Genomic DNA, 18834 nt, shown 5'->3' on the forward strand with positions numbered 1-18834 from the left:
TGGAACACATACTTTAAAACAGGAGGTTTATGCACAGACTGGGAGCATGGTACTGTGTAAGCTGGGAAGTGGGCGCAGTAGGTCAAGTTTCGGAGTAGCTCACATGGCAAGCAGGTGGAGAGGTATGTGATAGTGGACAGTGCTCAAGGTAAAAGGTTCGAATCCCACATAGGAATATTTTTAAACTGCCAGTTGCCTGGGATGTGGTAAGGTGGCATACTTAATAGCTTCCGAGTTCTGATTTGTTTATTCGCCCCTGTAAAAGATGGTATGTATCATTGCATTGGGTATGGTGCTGGGTTGGACGGAGATGAGCCAGTTAGCTACGTTGTACATGTTCCAAGCTTTGTAGACCACAGGTAGGGCAAAGTATGCCCCATTGGAACGATAACAACATGCGATGGCAGGTAAGTGTGTAGCTGCACGAACTCCCCTCCTTCAAAGCAATTCACAATACAATTTATTCACTGCCTTGAGATGTATTCCAACGACGAGTGCCTGTACCAAGAACGCTATCCGGATAGACGACAACCAACAGGCATGACATTTAGGAGTGTGGGAAGACTCCTGCGGGATACTACATCCCTGGGAAGAACACAGCCTGTTTGAGATCATCCCGTGACGTCTGCTGACGATGCACAGGAGACAAACATCAGCAGAGCGTCTGTTATGCAGATATTGCATACCCATCGGTTTCACCCGTTCCATCTGTACTTGCACCGAGCTCCATTTTCATGATTTCGATGCCCGGGTGGTGTTCTGTCAATGGATCCTACAGCATGTGGACACTGATCCTGCTTTTCTACACACACTCTTATTTACAGGCGAAGCATGATTCCACAACAACGGGACCATTAATCGCCATAATATGTATTACTGGAGTGTGGATAATCCGCATTGGGTGGGACAGACCACATTTTCAGGTAGTTGTGTGTGAATGTATGGTGTGGAATCATGGGTGATCACCTCATCGGTCCCCATTTCTTTGAAGGCCACCTGACCAGCCATTGCTATCTGCGGTTTCTTCAAGATGAACTACCACCGTTTTTGGAACATATGCCACCCCTTGACCGCTGCAGGATGTTATTTCAACGTGACGGAGCTCCCCACCTCACGCTGCGGTGGTCGTCCGGAACCATCTCCATGCGACATATCCTGATAAATGGATAGGAAGGGGAGGACCTGTCTTCTGGTCCATCAGATAGCGGGATCTTACGCCCCTGGATTTTTTCTGTGGGGCCCTGTAAAACAACTGGTGTATACACAGGAGCCAGCGAGTCCTTGTCATCTTAGACAGCTCATCACCTAGGCATACCGATCAGTTTCGCCAGAGATGTTGCAACAGGCCAGACAGTCCTTACAACATCGCGCGCAGCTCTGTATCGACAGCTGAGGTCGTCAGTTCGAGCACATGCTGCATTAAGCGACGTGCATAACTGAAATCCTGTCGCATGCTTCCTAGCCTCTTTATCAACCCAGCTCCATACCAATGGCCCATTTCAGGGTCAAATAAACAAATCAGTCCTTAGAAGCTATCAAGTATGCAACCTTACCACATCCCAGGCAACTGGCTGTTAAAAAAAATTCTTATGTGGGATTTGAACCTCCTACCTTGAGCACTGTCCACTATCACATATCTCCCCCCGTTTGCCATGTGAGCTACTGTGACACTTAACCTACGGCGCCCACTTCCCAGCCTATAGAGTACAGTGCTCCCAGTCTGTGCGTCCACCTCCTGTTTTAAAGTACGTGTTCTGCGTTATATTACCCCGGTTTAGGGAGAGGGAGCGATGTATTTCAGAATTGTAGTAAATGTGAAGAGATGCATAAAACTGGATTGCATAGGGTGGTAGACTGCCCGGAATATTGTCATTTAAACAGAAGCAACTGAAATGCAGCAGAACCACAAGAAGTTGAAGTGATGGAATTGTTAGCCTATCATCAGACTTTTTGTGAATGTATTACACTTACTATAATTAAGACCTTGATCACTTGTAATTATACAATTTTAGCCACTTACTTTAATATATTCTGTTCCAAAACATTACTTGACCTTGAGAAATAACCTACATTAGGCCTTTAAAATATGATGCTTTGGAGTAAATGTTTCACACCTAACAACTGTATGCTGAAAAGATGTCTTCCTTCCCTCAGTTGAAGGTTGTCAAATACAAGTACAAATCAAATCAAATGATTTTCTTTTTTTTTGCTGGTACTAATATAGGCCTAAATCACATGGAAATACACTGGAGGGATATTCAGTGAAATAGCTCTGAAGTTAATACTTGATTTAAAAAGGAACCTTATCGTACTGCACTGCGGGAATGTATGTTTGCATGACGTGTTTAAGCACTTCTGCAGTATAATATCTAAGGTTCATTTTCTTTTATATATTAGCATAGGAAAGTGTACCCAAACGAAAATTGTACTAGACTGCATATCCATATGTGGCTGGGAGGCGTGATCAGTCTCAACCCATTAGTCACACAATAAATGGCCACATTGCTGACTTGAATCAATTTAATTTGCACGCCAGTAGTTTGAGCTTAGCTGTTGCACAAAAAATGCATAAAATACTAATTAATGAAGATATTTCACTCAAATTGTGCATTTGTGCCAATGAAAGTTATGACTTGCACATACTTCATTTCTTGAACGACTGCTGGCTGTGGGTCAAATGTTTTATAAAGTCATTTAAAGTTAGTTGTTGAAAGCAATAATTGGAAAACTATAAGCAAAACTTCAAATGCTCATAGCTCAAAAATAGGTTTTTTGACATTGGCCCTTTTAGAACCAAGCTACAGATATATATATTTTATTCTCCAATTTCCAATAGTTTACAGTTCTTTTCACTGGCTGCGCATGTTTTGGAAGGACCTGGCGCATCACTTTCACTTTCTTCAATGCTCCTCGCACTCGAGTAACTTTCACTGTTGCTGTCACTACCCTTGAACTCTGAGTTTCCAAAATGTCATTATTGCCTTAATCACCATCTAAGACTGTCTACAAGCACTTTCAAACTCTAGTCATTACTGCGATGCCAGTTCTCCTGCATACTGAATACCGATTAAAACAATCTGTTGTTCAACAATCCCAGTGTCGCAGAAATACAGACAGCATTGTTTACCAACCGTAGATGCCTCTGGTTCCTTACTGTGTGTACACTCTATATCTTTAGTATCTCATGACCGGGAATATTCATTTCTGGCAAGAAATCGGTACAGCCTTCAGAACCACGCAGTACCTGCTTACACACTCCCTCATTGGTCACATCTATTAGACGCGTAACACAGGCACACATCTGATGAGTAAGGGGAGGCAGAGAGCAAAGTATGTGATATCTAGCACGAATGAAGCATGCAGAGGGGAAGGTACTTGCTTCCCCACCTTCCCGCATGTCCCTCTCACTCGACAATGAAGAGAGATGGGAATGAAGGAACAATACGGCTCCTTGATGGCAACAGACCTACTGTGTATGTCAACTCGTTGAGGGTCATTCTCCAGTTCCTTTGCAATTCTGGTGTGCGAAGGCTGGCCAAAATGTTAGCGGTCTCGACCATGACTTCATTATCAAATGGCATCATGCTAAACAACCATTGCAAGAAAGAGTGATCCTTATTTTCGTCAGTATAGGCCCTGTTCAGTTAAATTGTTGTAATACTCTTGCAAGCAATGTCAAAAGAAGAATTAATATACATTGCACTAAAATATGCATGGATATTGTACCAGGAAAGCCTAGGTCCTGGTCCATAGTTATCAAAAGAAATGTTGTTCCAGCATATAAGATCCGTCCGACGTATGAACATCTAAGTAAAAGAATGTTCCAGTATGTACCAGACTCCACGAGTGCGCTACGCGGAGTCAAGTGACGTCACCTATCGTTCAAAGCTCACCTCCCCTAGAGATATTTCTCGAAAATATCTTTCTTTTCGCAAGTTTTCAACGCCTGTACCAATTTTAATGGAACAAACTCTAAATTGTAGCGGACCTCATAAAAATTAATCCCTGTGAATTTCAAATTAATCCATCCCATGGTTGCTGAGTTATAATGATTTAAAATCTAACAGAAATTACGCACTCACGGTCACATGGCCGAGAGAAACTACCCCTCCCAGCGCCAGCTATATATGCCACTGGGTCAAGGTTAACAGGTGGTGGTGTTTAGTTGAGTTCAGTTCATTGCAAGCAGTCCAGTCTAGCAGTGTAGTATGTGTATGAGTAAGAGAGAGGGGAGACTGGCCCTCGCATAGTATGTTCGTGCAGTCTCGAAGACAGTACTTTCCGTCGTGTTTCGCGGAGACGAAATTACGGGATAGTAAATCGCCATCGTACTTGAAAAAGGACGTCGCACCGTAAGTAGTCTATTGTGCCGCGACTACGATATAATTTACAGACATTTCGAAGTATAACACGTACGAAATCAGTGAAGTTCGAAGTTATATATTGGACATTCACAAACTAGAACATGACGTGTGGACTTAATTAATTTCACACAGTATTAAATTACCAACAGAAACTGTCGTGTACAGTAACTCTAACTACTCTAGAACTTATTTTCTAACATAGCACATCCTTGGACTGTCTCTCTTTATTTATGTGCCATATTAGGACATGACGTGTTACAGTGATAAACTTAGTGAAAGTTAAGAACCTTTTCTAAAATAATATAGTTCTATCAACATTAGAGAATCAGTGTTATCTATCAGGATAACGATTCAAAGACTGTGGTCAGAGACAGTAATGAGAAATATTACGTATTTGCACTGTGTTGGACGTTCTCAGTGACTATTTAAAATAGTGTTTTTTTCAACAAGGACTGTGATCATTCAATTGACGTCCTAAAATTAACATACAAATTGGACTGTGTTTAACAGTGAACGATAGCATCTGTCAATACTACTTGCATGTTCCGTGTATTAAAATCATGTCCACGAGCAGCAGAAATCTTGAGAAAATTCTACAAGATCCAGCTACCTTCAACATCATTTCATCTATGACGTCAACGTGGTTTCTTCGTGGAACTTCAAGTTCGAGTCATCATCCGCACCCGCGGAATGTTCCAGATTCTCATCAGTATTTGTAAGCCAAATTTTCTTTAATAAGTGAGTAGTCACAAACTGACTGACATTTTTTTTCTTACCAATCTTGAACAGTGGTTTACCCAGTGCTGCGTGTGACGATACTTCGTAGTTCTCCATCATTACTCAAAATTCATCTTTTAATGATAAATCTATTTTCAAAATCTATTTCACAGAAGAAAGACTTTAGGAGTTTCAAGTGTTCTGTGTTTCAAGGCTAACAAACTGAGAAACTCTCAACAGAAGTTCAAATTCTTATTTTCAATTATAAATGTGTTCATGTCATGTCATAATACTTAAAAAGACTTTAGGTGAAAAACTGACACTTTGTGTTTTCGCAAAAGACTATAGGATCTGTGAGATTTATTTATTTTCACAAATTGCACTCAAGATGATTTACGTTAACCCTTTTTATTTCGACATATTATTTGAATCCTATATCAACATTGCAGGGTGGTGAATTAACATTATTAATAAATTGTTTGAAAAAGGTATAACCATCTATTATTCGCCCTGCGAGTCTATCCTGCTCTGTACCGGCTCCAAAAAAAAAGAAACCCACTTCCACTACCTGAGATCCTTCTCATGCCTTACGCCCCGAACTTTTACTGGTACAGATATCAAATTTGAACGCAAGAAATTAAGATGAATGAAAGTAACCGTTTCATTTAAAGACCTTGGGCCTACCCTTTTACTGAAATATTACACCATTCTTTTTTTTTTTTGCTTAATATAATAATGGAAATGGGAAAGAAATTAAACAGGACAAGTCTCTGTCATATGTTTATATGCCACAATGCTTTCATTTACAAAGACTTGTAAATGAATATTCTTTGCAATCCAAACAAATATGAATGATTGATGAGTTGTAATAAAGGAAAGTAAGATATTCTCCTAATATCGCAATAAACAGTCTTGAAAGAAACAAAGGAATGCATTTTGTAAGAAAATAAATAACTTTTCCTGCACTCGAAAATAATTGCATTTTTATAAAATGAGAAGTAGATCATAATCATAAACAATGCGCTAGTTTTCCATAAAACAATTTTATAGCCATATAGCATATTTTATCCTCGACAACCGAAGTAAAAATAACCTGTTCTTCATTAATTATGATCAGAGATGCAAGGGTGTTTGGAAAACCGTTCATATGTAATTACTGACAGAGCTGATAAAACACTTGAATGCCATATGTATTGAGGCGGGATTACATCTTGCACATTTCTTCGCAATTAAATTGCAGTTAATTGTTTTCCCTGATAAGAAGAAGCCAGTATAGCCAGAATGTTTAACCGTAGAAACATCTTAATCAGTTCCCGAGGAAATGGTGCTGGGTGTGACCTCCATCACAGGCCACACCTCCTATAAGACGAACACGTGACGTCTGCTTACTTCTCCTCAGGTTTAGCCAAAATCTACGCCCTTTCCGCTGGGAATTCTTGTGATGATGAGTGTACAGCGAGAAATGATATAGCAAAGGGAATCGAATATATGAAGATAAGCGAAACACTGCGTCATTGCGGGCTGTGCTCTTCATTTGATTCATGCACCAAAACACCGCCTGCGACTACAGCTCTTCAAAACGGGCCGTGTTTTATTCATAACAATATGATGTAGGACCTCCTGTTCCCCACAGAACCATGGCTATTCAGCAAGACATGGATTAGACGTGCAGATAAGTATTGTGGGGTACTGTATATTCGGTACCACAGGCGCAACAGCAGGTCCTCCACTCACTGTTGGGGGATCGTGATGTAGCATGAATGTGGTTCTCAAATTTGAACCGTAAGTGTTCAGTGGGGTTCATATTGGGGCTGTTTGCAGGCTGCAGCATCAGTCAGTTGTGTTTGATCTGCATTTAGGTGTGGCAATTTCCCTATCAATTAATTGTTTACCTAGTCTTTTCTTAAACGATTTCAAAGAATATGAAAGTCGGTATTAAATGAGTAGAACAATTGATAGAACTCTGCAAAAAGAAGTATGTCAAAGTGCCTCTTCCTTCAAGCAAATTCACAATTACATTCCTTGAACCTGTCTTTCACAATCCTAACAGTGTAGCATGGTGCATTGTCATGCTGGAAGTAGCAGTCACCATCAGGAAGACACTGTTATTATGAATGGATGGATTTGGTTCCTGATGACATCCAATTACCAGATAGCTGTTGAGGACTTACCAGTATAATAAGTCTAGTTTGTCACTTGAAAATATTGCTACCGAGCTCGATAGCTGCATTTGCTTAAGTGCGGCCAGTATTCGGGAGATAGTGGGTTTGAACCCCACCCTCGGCAGCCCTGAAGATGGTTTTCCGTGGTTTCCCATTTTCACACCAGGCAAATGCTGGGGCTGTACCTTAAGGCCACGGCTGCTTCCTTCCCACTCCCAGCCCTTTCCTGTCCCATCGTCGCCATAAGACCTATCTGTGCCAGTGCGACATTAAACAAGTTGTAAAAAAAAAAAAAAAAAAAAAAAAACGCTCAGATTATTTCACCATGTCCACCCCCTGTCTCCGCCCGACCGTGCAACCACATGCCATAGCCTGTGTTGGAAATCGGCGTACACACGCTCAGCCTAACATGATGACCCAGGAAACTGGATTCATTGGACCAGGCAACCTTTTTCCAATCATCCACAGTCTAGTGGCGATGATTAGTGGCCACCTCATCCGCTGCTTTCGGTGGAGTGCAGTCAACATTGTGGGTGTGACTGGGTCGCTGACTCTGTCCCATGCGCAGTGGTCTTCGATGAACCGCGTGCTATGAAACATTGGCATGGTCATCACTGTTGTATCTGTTGGCGATTTCTTGAACTGTGGTCCTGCAGTCGCTCCGAACAGTGTGCAGCAGTGTCTGCTGGCCTCTGGCTTCAATGAGCCAATATTGACTCATGTCCTCGACTCGTAGTTTGCTCAGCATTGCACCACTTTTAATGCATGCTCACAGCAGCGACATGAGTGCAACCCGCAAGCCACACAGTTTCAGAGATGCTGGTACCAAAGCACCAGCCATCACAGTTTGGCCTCAAATGCCGAGAGATCGAGTGCTTTCCCCATTGCCCTATATATGGTGGGTGGGTCGGTCAAGTGTGTTAACTCCACAGATGCTATGTTCTTGCTAAAAAGAGCCTGAAACAGATTTTTATCTTAAAAGCCTACTTTTCTATATTTGGAAATAAAATAGGCAAATAGGCAAGATCTCATCCCTCCTTATGAGGATTGTTTGAGTGGTTTAACTTATGAAATTCCCCTTCAAAAATGCACTGACTTACGGATCGCTAGACACACTTCTTTCTATTCCTTGTAGAGTCCAGCTAATGTGACATATGTTGGCAGGTATTTCTTACTGGTGTCTTTTCTTGCGCGTTGACTTTCATGTGTTGGTATGGTTTCAGGGAACTTTTTCGCATTATTCAGAACATTGGTTAATATTTTCTGGGGTGGAGAATATGTTCCTCTGTGATTCGCAGTAGTACAAGCCAAGTGTGAATGTTTCTTTTGCTGCATGGTTTCAATAAACCTTGGCATTTCTGCAAACAATGTCGTAAAGCATATTTGCGTAATCTTGGTATATTAATTATGGACTTCAACATGGTAACGTAGTGAGACTTAGATGATACTGTGTTTCAGGACGGAGGGATAACTTTTTACATTGGTTTATACACATTTTGAGTGGTTCCACTTTGCATTCCTTTACAACTTTTCCTGTTTTTACTACAACTTCTTTTCCTTTATTTCTGGCAATTTTTCTTTCAGCCCTTACCTTTCTTGCTCTCTTTCATTGTATGAATTGTTGGGTACCTACCCTCGTTTTGACCTATATCTTATGTTACCATTTGCACTCTTCACAAAACACTCCTACACTTGGCCGTCAGAAGTTCACAGTTGTCTTGCATATTTTTCTTTGACAAGATTTCAGTAAAAACAATCCTTAGCCTTTTCCTGGGCTGTGATTGTAGTAGTTCATTGATGGAATCTTAGGAATCGGATGGTGATGCATTGAAGTGTGGATCATGCAGTGAATCATCAGAATTCAGAACATCTTTGAACTCTTCAGGAATGAAATGCACTGGGCTTGATTCTGGAAGATATCGTAATAGATTGTTAGAAAATCGGTAACCTGTCATCTTCTGATGACTCAGAGTAAAGAGTAAAATTGAAGACATGGATGGAAGAAGGGCTTAAGTCAGGTTGTGGCGTTATTCGGTAAATTGCATATATACGTTCCTTGGAGGCTGTTCTAAATTCTACCTAAATGGCTTCCCGGTAGTGTCAATAGATTGCGTGTGATGTGCTATATTGAGTTGGGCCGTTCTTCCAAATATTGCTCGTGCCCGACTTAAAATACACTCCAATGCTGACTTAACGGCGAGCCAGCAATCATCACTAATCAGAAGCGAAACGGCTGACGCAGGAGTAATGTCAGGAGGAGAAACATCTGATATTTCAGCAGATGACAGTGAATATATACCAAGTGAAACCTCGGATGATTCAGATACTAAATCCTTACTATCCGAATGTTCTGCCGTTCTCAGCCCAGTGTCATTTGCAACACCACAAACAAAAGGACTTAAGTTTTCTATTCCAAAGTATGTCACTCACCTGAAGAAACTGTATGAGGAAGCAAGACTTATAATGTTACGTTTCATGATACGTTTCAGTTAATGAAGGATATGAGGTCTGTAGATACTTTGGGTAGCTTTCCAGTCCCTCATGTAGGTATTGAACCCGGGAAATTAAAATATGTTAAGGATTTAGTAAGTTTTCTATGCGCAGGTGCACGTGCATGGTTTGAAAATATTTTCCGGGGAGCTGAATCTGTGGGAGTAGGATATTCTCGATGTAGTGAGTCCCCTAATAATATATTGTGACCTGTCAAATGTTCTAACCTGTAAAACTTGTCTACATGCTACCAACAATGTAAATAATATTAATTTTCAATGAAAATGTTTCTTGAAAACGGAATAAGGGCGTAACTCCAAAATACGAAATTGACAACAAACCACAAAATTTATAAATACTTTTGATGTACATATTATGAAATAATCAAGAATGTAGTTAAATATAATATTCCAAAATTCTGTATTTCTGAGAAAAGTGTTTGATGTTGTAATTCTTTCAACTCATTTATCTCAAGATTGTTTTTTGAGTTACGCCCTTGTTCCATCCATGTCTTCAATTATCGTAAAAAATTTCACCTTATTTTCTTGACATGGCATAAGCCCAGAAGCCTATATCATGTCTGTAAGTAAAGGCCGTGAAAGCATCAATGGCAATATTAAAAACCTCTATGGGGAGGATACTTTTAAGAAGGCAAATTAAGGAGAAAGAAATCTATTCTTCTTTATGCTTTCTGCTGAGATGCTGGGACCATAACATCATTCCCGACTCTATGAAGCTGAATCACATGTTTAATACTCTGAAGGCCAGGAGAATATATAAAAGCACTAGCAAGGCTCTTGTGATTGAGTGCATTACACTCGTAAGGAACTGTACTCGGTCTCCCGAGAGTTGTTTCATGTACACCTGCTGTTAAGAAACACTCTCTCGCAGGAATTTTGGTTGTCTTTTGATCACGTTACTGCTATACATGCTGAACGACAATTCAACCAGGTGGCGTTCAGACAGAAATCTAGGTTCCTCTGACTAGCTCAAAACCAGGCGGTCTCTCGCATGAACCCAGATACTAGTAAAACTGTTGTTCCAAGGATTTCTTGGAAAGCTTGACGAGAACCAAACGGCAGTCCTAGCTAGGGGTCTTAATTTTGCTGTCGCTCCCTCTAAAATTCCCACTGAGGAGTTAATTACTTCTGTTGAGGCAGCCATCCACAAACTACCTACAGATGAGGCTGAGGAGTTATGACAGAAATGTGTGAGACTCATAAGGTCCGCTGTTGTACCCGCTCCCAGTTTAACAAGAGGCGAGAGGAGAGCCCTGAAGGAACTGAGAGATGATTCTGAACTGACGATTCTCTCAGCTGATAAGGGTAATGCGACTGTGGTTATGGACACTGACGAGTATAAGAATAAGATCTCGGCTATATTGTCAGAGCCTGTTTACAGACTGAGGTTACATAACCCCACCACTCGTGTGTCCAACGCCACTGTGAAGCTCTTAAGGCAATCTTAAATTCCAAAAGAGGAGGGTAAACATCTGTCCTTGGGGGGTGCATTGCCACCTAGATTATATGGACTTCCTAAGATCCAGAGATGATGTTCCCCTCAGACCTATTGTTAGTGCGATAGGTTCTCCTACGTATGCTCTGGCTAAATACCTGAGCAAATTGCTTCAGCCACACATAGGACTGAATCAGGGACTCTCCCGTATTTCGTTACCAAGTTGTCAACCCTAACCCTTCAACCTAATGCACTTTTGGTGAGTTTCGATGTGGAGTCCTTGTTCACTAAAGTGCCGATTGACTCGGTCATGTCTCTCATTTAACATCTGCTCTGAGTATACTATGCTATTTTACCACTCCACGACTTCCAGCTATTTCTTATGGGGTGGGAATTTTTATGAACAGGCGGACGGAGTGGCTATAGGAAGTCCACTTTTGCCCGTAGTGGCTAATTTCTTTATGGAGCATTTTGTGGAGGCTATTGCTTCAGTGCCCGTCAAACCTAAGATTTGGTGGAGGTATGTTGATTATACATTTGTGGTCTGGACAGAAGGTCCTGAAAAACTTCATCTATTTCTAAACCATCTAAATCAGCAACATCCTTCAATTAAATTCACTATGGAGATGGAGTCAAACCGATGCCTTCCGTTCTTGGATGTTCTAGTAAGAAAGAAAGCGGATGGTTCCTTTAGGACATACAGTCTACCATAAGCCTACCCACACAAATCGCTATCTTCATGCAGATTCTCACCACCATCCAGCATAAAAACAAGGCATTCTCACGATGCTCACCAAGAGGGCGAGATGAATTTGTGAGCCATCAAATATCCAGGTGGAGATGGACACACACAGTCACGTTCAAGGGTAATAATTAGAGATTTGCAGATTCATAGAGCCCTGCATCCCAGGGAAACGACCAAGCAAAGCTCACAGAAGGAAGACTTGAAGGGAACTGCCTACCTACCTTACCTCCACAACACCACAAATCGAATTGCCAAGGTCCTCCGCAAACACAATGTAAAAACCAGTGTTTGGCACAGTTGCTAAAATTGCTCACAGCCTGGGTAAAACCAAGGACAAATTGTCTCCAATTTTACATCTTGGGGTATATGAAATTCCCTGTACTTGCGGCAAGGTATACATTGGCCAAACATGCCGGTATCGTATCAAGGAACGAACGAAATATTCGGCTCAACCAGCCAGACAAATCAGCAATAGCTGAGCATGCTCTATCGTCGGGTTATGTGTTCAAAGATACTCGAGCTCTTACCCACTCTAGACACTACAGGTCCAGGATTATACGGGAAGCTGTGGAAATAGTAGAAACAGTTTCAACAGGGACACTGGCTATCAATTAAGTAATACGTGGTTGCCAGCCATTAAGGATTTACATAGGTAGTTCGCCTCCCCTGTCCTTTCACTTATTGTGTTTCGAGGTTTTCCAAATTCGTACGTTCCTCATCGCCAGAGGTTTCATTCCTGTCTTGTATCTGTCACATTTTCATATGTGTACTCCTGTTGTTATGCGACTCCCTCTGACTGATTCTGATGGTTCCCTCAGCTTCCGCTTCAAACACTAGCACCGTATCTCATCCAGTGAGCCATCTGGTGATGAATGAACGTACCACTTCCACTTCTATTACAATGTCTAAATTCAAACCTCATTTCTTGAGAAGCCTTTCTCGTGACCAGTCAAGATTTTCTTCTGATGACGCAGAGCAAAGTTCTCTGCGAAACGTAAGGAATTTCACCTTATTTTCTTGACACGGCATAAGCCCAGAAGCCTATATCATGTCTAGAAAAGTATACAGTTAGTTCAGGAACCAACGGGGCTTAGTCTGTGATTGGCTCTAAGTTGGGTTTTGTAGTGAGTTTGAGAAAAGCAGCTCCGCTTTTAATTAACATTCACTGTGCCGTGCATTGCCTGCAGTTGGCAATCATTGATGTTGTTAATTCCATTCCTTATGGGGAAAAGCTTGACGAAACTCTGAAGAACACATTCAAATTTTACAAAAGATTGCCAAAACTCCTCCACGAGCTTAAGTTTAATTTAGCCTGACTCACTTAGCCAGAAACTTATCACAGGAACAAGATTAAAATACCACCCACCTATTTATTTCATAACCAAGTCAAAAACTGAAAAGAAATGGATTCAGATATCACAGAACCCACCAATTCAGTAACATGCTCCCCATCATCTTGTTCCTGATCTTCCTGTTTCAGTTCTTTGTACATGTTAACAGTAGCGTCCTGAAGCTAGCTTTGTACAGCAGATGACTTCGCTTGTTTTGTTTTGTTTTTTTGTACATAGGGTTTGTTTTGGACATCTCAATTAAAATTTAAGTATGACCAGGATGAAATAATACTACCACTTCCTTAATTTGTTAATCCTTCTTGAACTAAGTTATTAAATACATTATTCCATGGTGATTCTCTCTACCTGGTGTTATCCTAGTAGATAAACAATCCTAATGAAGAAGAAAATATTGATACATTTCTTTGCTATGCATCATTAGTGACTTTCAAGATGTAAAAGTTGGCAGTGTCTGTGCAAACCACAGCAGATAATGCTAACATGCGAGTTGAAAGATAACTGCAGGATGTCTTATCGGTAAGCAGGGCCCCTTCTCTGTATGGTTGGCGACGCAGAATGCAACTCATCAGTTAGAAAATACCTGTAAATAGTTACCTACAGTAGTAACGGGGGTGATATGGGTAGGTTTCTCCTTTGGGGGCCAAAGTTATGTGCCAAAGACTTTACTGAAGTGATTGGACTCGATCAAGAACAGTGTAAAAAGGAACTTTGTTTCGAACACGTTTGGATCGTTGGATAAAGGAAGATGAGAAGTTGCAATTAATGTCTTTGACCAACTGGTGTTGGGATAGGGAAAATTGATGATCTTGAATCTGTAATTACATTTAACACCAAAATCAAAATACCACAAACTTTCATAACTTCCATAAACCAGAAAGTTGTAATTTTTTGAAAAGATGTATAATTCTATATGAACTATAGGTTTTGTATTAGTTGCCTCTTTTCTTTTTTTCTTTCTTGTAGAAAAAAATTGCAGTAATTCCATTGTTTTGTTTCAGCATTTGAAGTCTCTGATTGTGAACGATGGTCCAGTGAAGAATCTTACTGTGAAGCAGCCTGTGGAAGATGCACCAGCTGTGAAAATCTCCAATGTGAAACTTGCCTCTCCTCCACAGTACAATTTAGGTGATAAGATTGCTACTCGTGTTGCGTATGGCACTGCTCTGGCCAAGCTTGCTGCAAGCAATGATCGTGTTATTGCCCTGGATGGTGATACAAAGAATTCTACATATTCTGACAAGTTAAGAAAGGCAAGTTTGTCATATAGCATTTTGTTTGCTGCTTCAAGTAAAGCTTACTTTTGAAATAGCTTACTAATTAATTAGTAGAATACTGTTGAGTGATTAACAACTTTAAAGCAACAGTAAAATTGTCATTTAAATTTTTGTGTGTGGCTTACCAGCTATTTGGTATGTTTAAGTGTTAGAGATTGAACCTATGATATTATCTATATTCTTGACTTCTGCCCAGTTTGTTCTAAGGTATGCATCACAGGAACCTTTAAAAGATTGAAGATGGAAAGGCTGAATCCTAGAAAATTTATGATAGCACTGACTTTTTACATCATTAATGTTGTATTTAATAAACATGACGAGGGAGCATGGAAAAGAGTAATAGGCAAGAGGGTGATTTTTAAATATCCAATTAAAAACTACTCAACAGGGATATGGAATCTTTGTTCAATTTTTTTGGGGGGGAGGGGGGGCACAAGTGCTTTTTGCATTGTCTACTGTGAATACTGTACCTATCTTTCTTGAAGATGAGAGGACAGAATAAATAGGAAAACCTTTTGCACTTGGACCGTAAAAGTAACAACATAATATTTGCAGGACACTTCCTTTCTGAAATAAATGTGTAATGTTGAACTGTTAGTTGAAGCCTTATGTTTTGGGCCAGTGGGTTATTAAACATAGTGTTCTGGTCACCCACTTCGACCAGGAATTACTCGGGAGGTTACACTCGCCCATGTGCAAGAAAGATTTTGGCTGCCATTTTGAATGTGACGGCACCTTTGGCAGTACCCAGCATTGGTTTGGACAAATTCGAATTGGAGGTGGAATTATAATGTTGCACCAACTAGACACTCTTCGATGCAAATGCCTATCCTCTTCCTAAGGATTTTAATTTTTTCCCCTCAATTTCGTGACTTTCTTACCCATCAGTAGCCTTTCACAAGACAAATACGTACCACGCTACTGAACATTTGAAGATACACTCCTAATTTGTAAGTAGGCTATCACACTACAAATATTTGCTACCCTTCACTGTGCAATTTGATGCAGAACAAATTTCTAACTTCTGAGTGGAATGCGAAATGTAAGCACAAATCGGCTCGCTGGGTTATTCAGCATCCTCTCTAACCGCTGAACAAAATTGAACTTTGCTGATGCGAGGACCTGATCCCTTAACATATACTTCTCCTGTGAACTTTAGTAGGAATTCAAGGCCCTTTCCTGTTATTGTGTAATCTTCACTGACCTGTCTCCGATGGCTAGGGTTCTTACGTGTTGGGAATCGCATTCATTACACAAGGGGCGACAAAGAATTTTCAGGCGTGGGGAAAAATGGACTTGGGCTAAGCGGTAAGAGTAAAAACTCTCGACTCAATAAGTAAGGTATTTTTATATACAAGTTTAATATGATTGGAACCAGGACTTCAAATTTATGATATGCTAAGCAAGAAAAGTCTTGATAAGGAATGCACTAATGAGGCTTCACTGTAATATTCTTTCTGTCTACCCATTTTGAATATTAACCTGATATGTGGTCTGTATATTGGACAGGGCAAAGTAACGGCCAGGTTTGGGTTCTGTTTATTTTTTGTATTCTGCATTATCATGGGACAAAGAGCTGGGTGGAATTTCATGACACTTGGAGTGCTATTCATAAACATTCACTAGTCCTGCTTTAGTCCTGACTAAGGCGGGACTAACTACGAACCAAGAATAAGTTATTCATTGACCTATATTATGCGCGCACTAAGATAGGTTGGAGATCATCCTTGCACATTGCTGCCAAGCTTTGCAAGTTACTTGCGAGCATGCGCAGAACTCTCAAAACTGAGCTTGGCCGACTTGATGCATCGTTCTAGCTAGCGCAATGGTGATCTTGTTGACTATGTTCCGAAACGTCGGTAAGAACTTGTGTTTTTCATATTCATACGTGCAGACCTGACTGGTAATGATAATTAAAGAAGATGCATTCATATTCTTCAATTTCTTGTAAACATAATTCTGCAAATTTTATCTTCCCAGTTATTGATTATTTTACATTTTATTACATATAAGTTTACAAAATAAAACTTCTATAGCATTAGATAATGACTGACTGGGTAAACGTTTTCATTTCATACCCGGACAGGGGCCTACACATGACTGTGTCTATGTAACAGGTAACACTCTTGATATTGCAAATGCGCTAGTGGTATTAATGTGACAGGCAGAAAATTAAGATGATTTCATGGACCATAATCATGTCAGTTGTTAAAGCTGGCTAATTAAAAACAGGGTAACTATAGTTTGAAGATTTTTTATTCAGTGTCGCGTGGTAGGCCATGGCCTTTGGGGCTGTTGTGCCATGTGGCTTGGTTTGGTGTATTAATTTTATTACCTGAACATTTAAAGAAAACCATCCTTTTATGTTAATATAAATTTTTGCATCTTCCCCACCAGGATTTTTAATCTGAACGTGTGTTCCATCAATGGTCCCAATGACCTAGAACAAATTTATAATGATTACGACTGATGGGGTGAAACCTGGTGCTGGCACATAGCCTACTCCTGTCGAATAGCACGAAGGGGACTGCTCAGTTTTTACGTCTTCATCTGACAGAGGAATCACAATCAAGTGTCATGTGCCCTCACTCTATATGAGCAATGCGGAGAGGTTTGGAATTTAATCCAGGCTTTTGGCACCCGTTCTGGTGATTAGAAATTGTATACCAGCACCTCCCCTATCCTGCTGACTAACATTCTGATTGTAAAAACATTTTTCACCAATGTGACTCGAACTGGCTAACCGCGGTGTCAGACCATAATACAAATGAAATGCTTTAACCACCGTGGCCACTACGGTAGCTGATATACACATGTTATATAGAGTATTACTGCTGTCAGTAGACTAATACAATTCAAATAATTGAGGAAACTGAGTAATATCGTGAGAGTTCCTCATAGCTCATCTTTCTTCAGCAGGAAACTTTACGTAGTGAGGTAAGAGTCGAGCAGGCTATTGTGTGCATGCTCATATAGGTTAGGATGCATAACTGCTATCATATCTCTTGTATTGGTCTTTGTAAAACTATGTTCATAAAACTGGTATCGGCGTACTTCAGGAAGATAACTGGTCGTATTCTGTGCATTTTCACAAGTCTTCTCATCTCCTTTATTTTGCAAACTAACCGCAACTTCATGTACGACCTCTATGTTGCGGAAGTTAGTCCTCGGTTAAACTACCTCTAGACCAGGACTAAAGCTGCATCATTCTCGGACTAACGGGAAAAGCAGGTTGTGAGTAAGAAAAATGTTCGTCTGCTCGTTCGCTTTAGTCTGGACTAAACATGACTATGAATAACACCCTCTCTATCTACATTAAGGTCAACGACAATTAGGATATCGGCTACTAATTATTTGATTCATGTTGGGGGCGGTGGAGTAGGTATCTCTTTTGCTTTTGCCACTTGAACTAACAACTTCCTGAATGTTGTTTTCTAAATCACTATCACAAAGCTGAAACAGATACCACTGTCATTATAGGAGATATACGTTGTGGTTTTGATCTGTATTTAATTGTGATCACAATAATAATTAAACTTACGTCGTAATGGTCCACCTTTTCAATACTATATTATGCAATGTTTACATTACATTTCTAATCTAGGAACTAGTTTTGGCTTTGGCTGGCCATTATCAGCCTTAATGCAAAACTGTACAGACACATCCAGTAACTAAAACAAATTTACAAGCACACACAAATGACATTAAAAAGTGTTAAAAACATCTGGGATGAACTATGTGCACAACATGTAAAAAATTCTTAGATGCGTTGCATTATGTTAAAATGTTCCATTAGTGCTTGTTGTTAAAATATCTTGAAAGTGCTGGAAAGTTCCTCTGTTAGACATTGTCGGTGGTTGAATCAAGGACGGCACACAAAGATATCGTTAAATAACTGGCACAGTCTTAATTTGTAGCTGGTAGACATTCGCAATTCAATGCGATGTCCATGAAGTTAACCTGAATAAATGATGGACAAAATTAACTGAAGGAGAGTGTGCTAATCAAATGGCACAGGTTGTATATGAGACTTCAACGAATCTTGGGGGATTTGATATTTCTTCTTTATAGAGGGGTTTCCCTTAAAAGGGGGTTCAAAGAAAATAGGCTAGATATCACAAGAAATAATAATACATTTATGTCCTTAACTAATGTAATGTCAAGAAATAATAAATGAACATATTAAAACTAAAAACTCGAATTAACACAAGAATAAAAGAAAATATTTGCAAAACGCCAGATGTAACAAATTCCTTAGTGGACCATTGGGAGCAC

General features: G+C 40.2%; 1 protein-coding gene across 2 annotated transcripts in view; it reads left to right on the plus strand.

The window, feature by feature from the left end:
* Window positions 1-18834, plus strand: part of LOC136863949 (transketolase) — a 268751-nt gene that overhangs the window by 180966 nt on the left and 68951 nt on the right. For both annotated transcript variants that reach the window (XM_067140399.2, XM_067140400.2), the window contains exon 6: window positions 14284-14535. In XM_067140399.2, coding sequence (XP_066996500.2) covers window positions 14284-14535 — 252 coding nt within the window. The remainder of the gene's footprint in view (window positions 1-14283; window positions 14536-18834) is intronic.

This window comes from Anabrus simplex, chromosome 2 (genome assembly GCF_040414725.1).
Source record: "Anabrus simplex isolate iqAnaSimp1 chromosome 2, ASM4041472v1, whole genome shotgun sequence".
NCBI classification, from domain to species: Eukaryota; Metazoa; Arthropoda; class Insecta; order Orthoptera; family Tettigoniidae; genus Anabrus; species Anabrus simplex.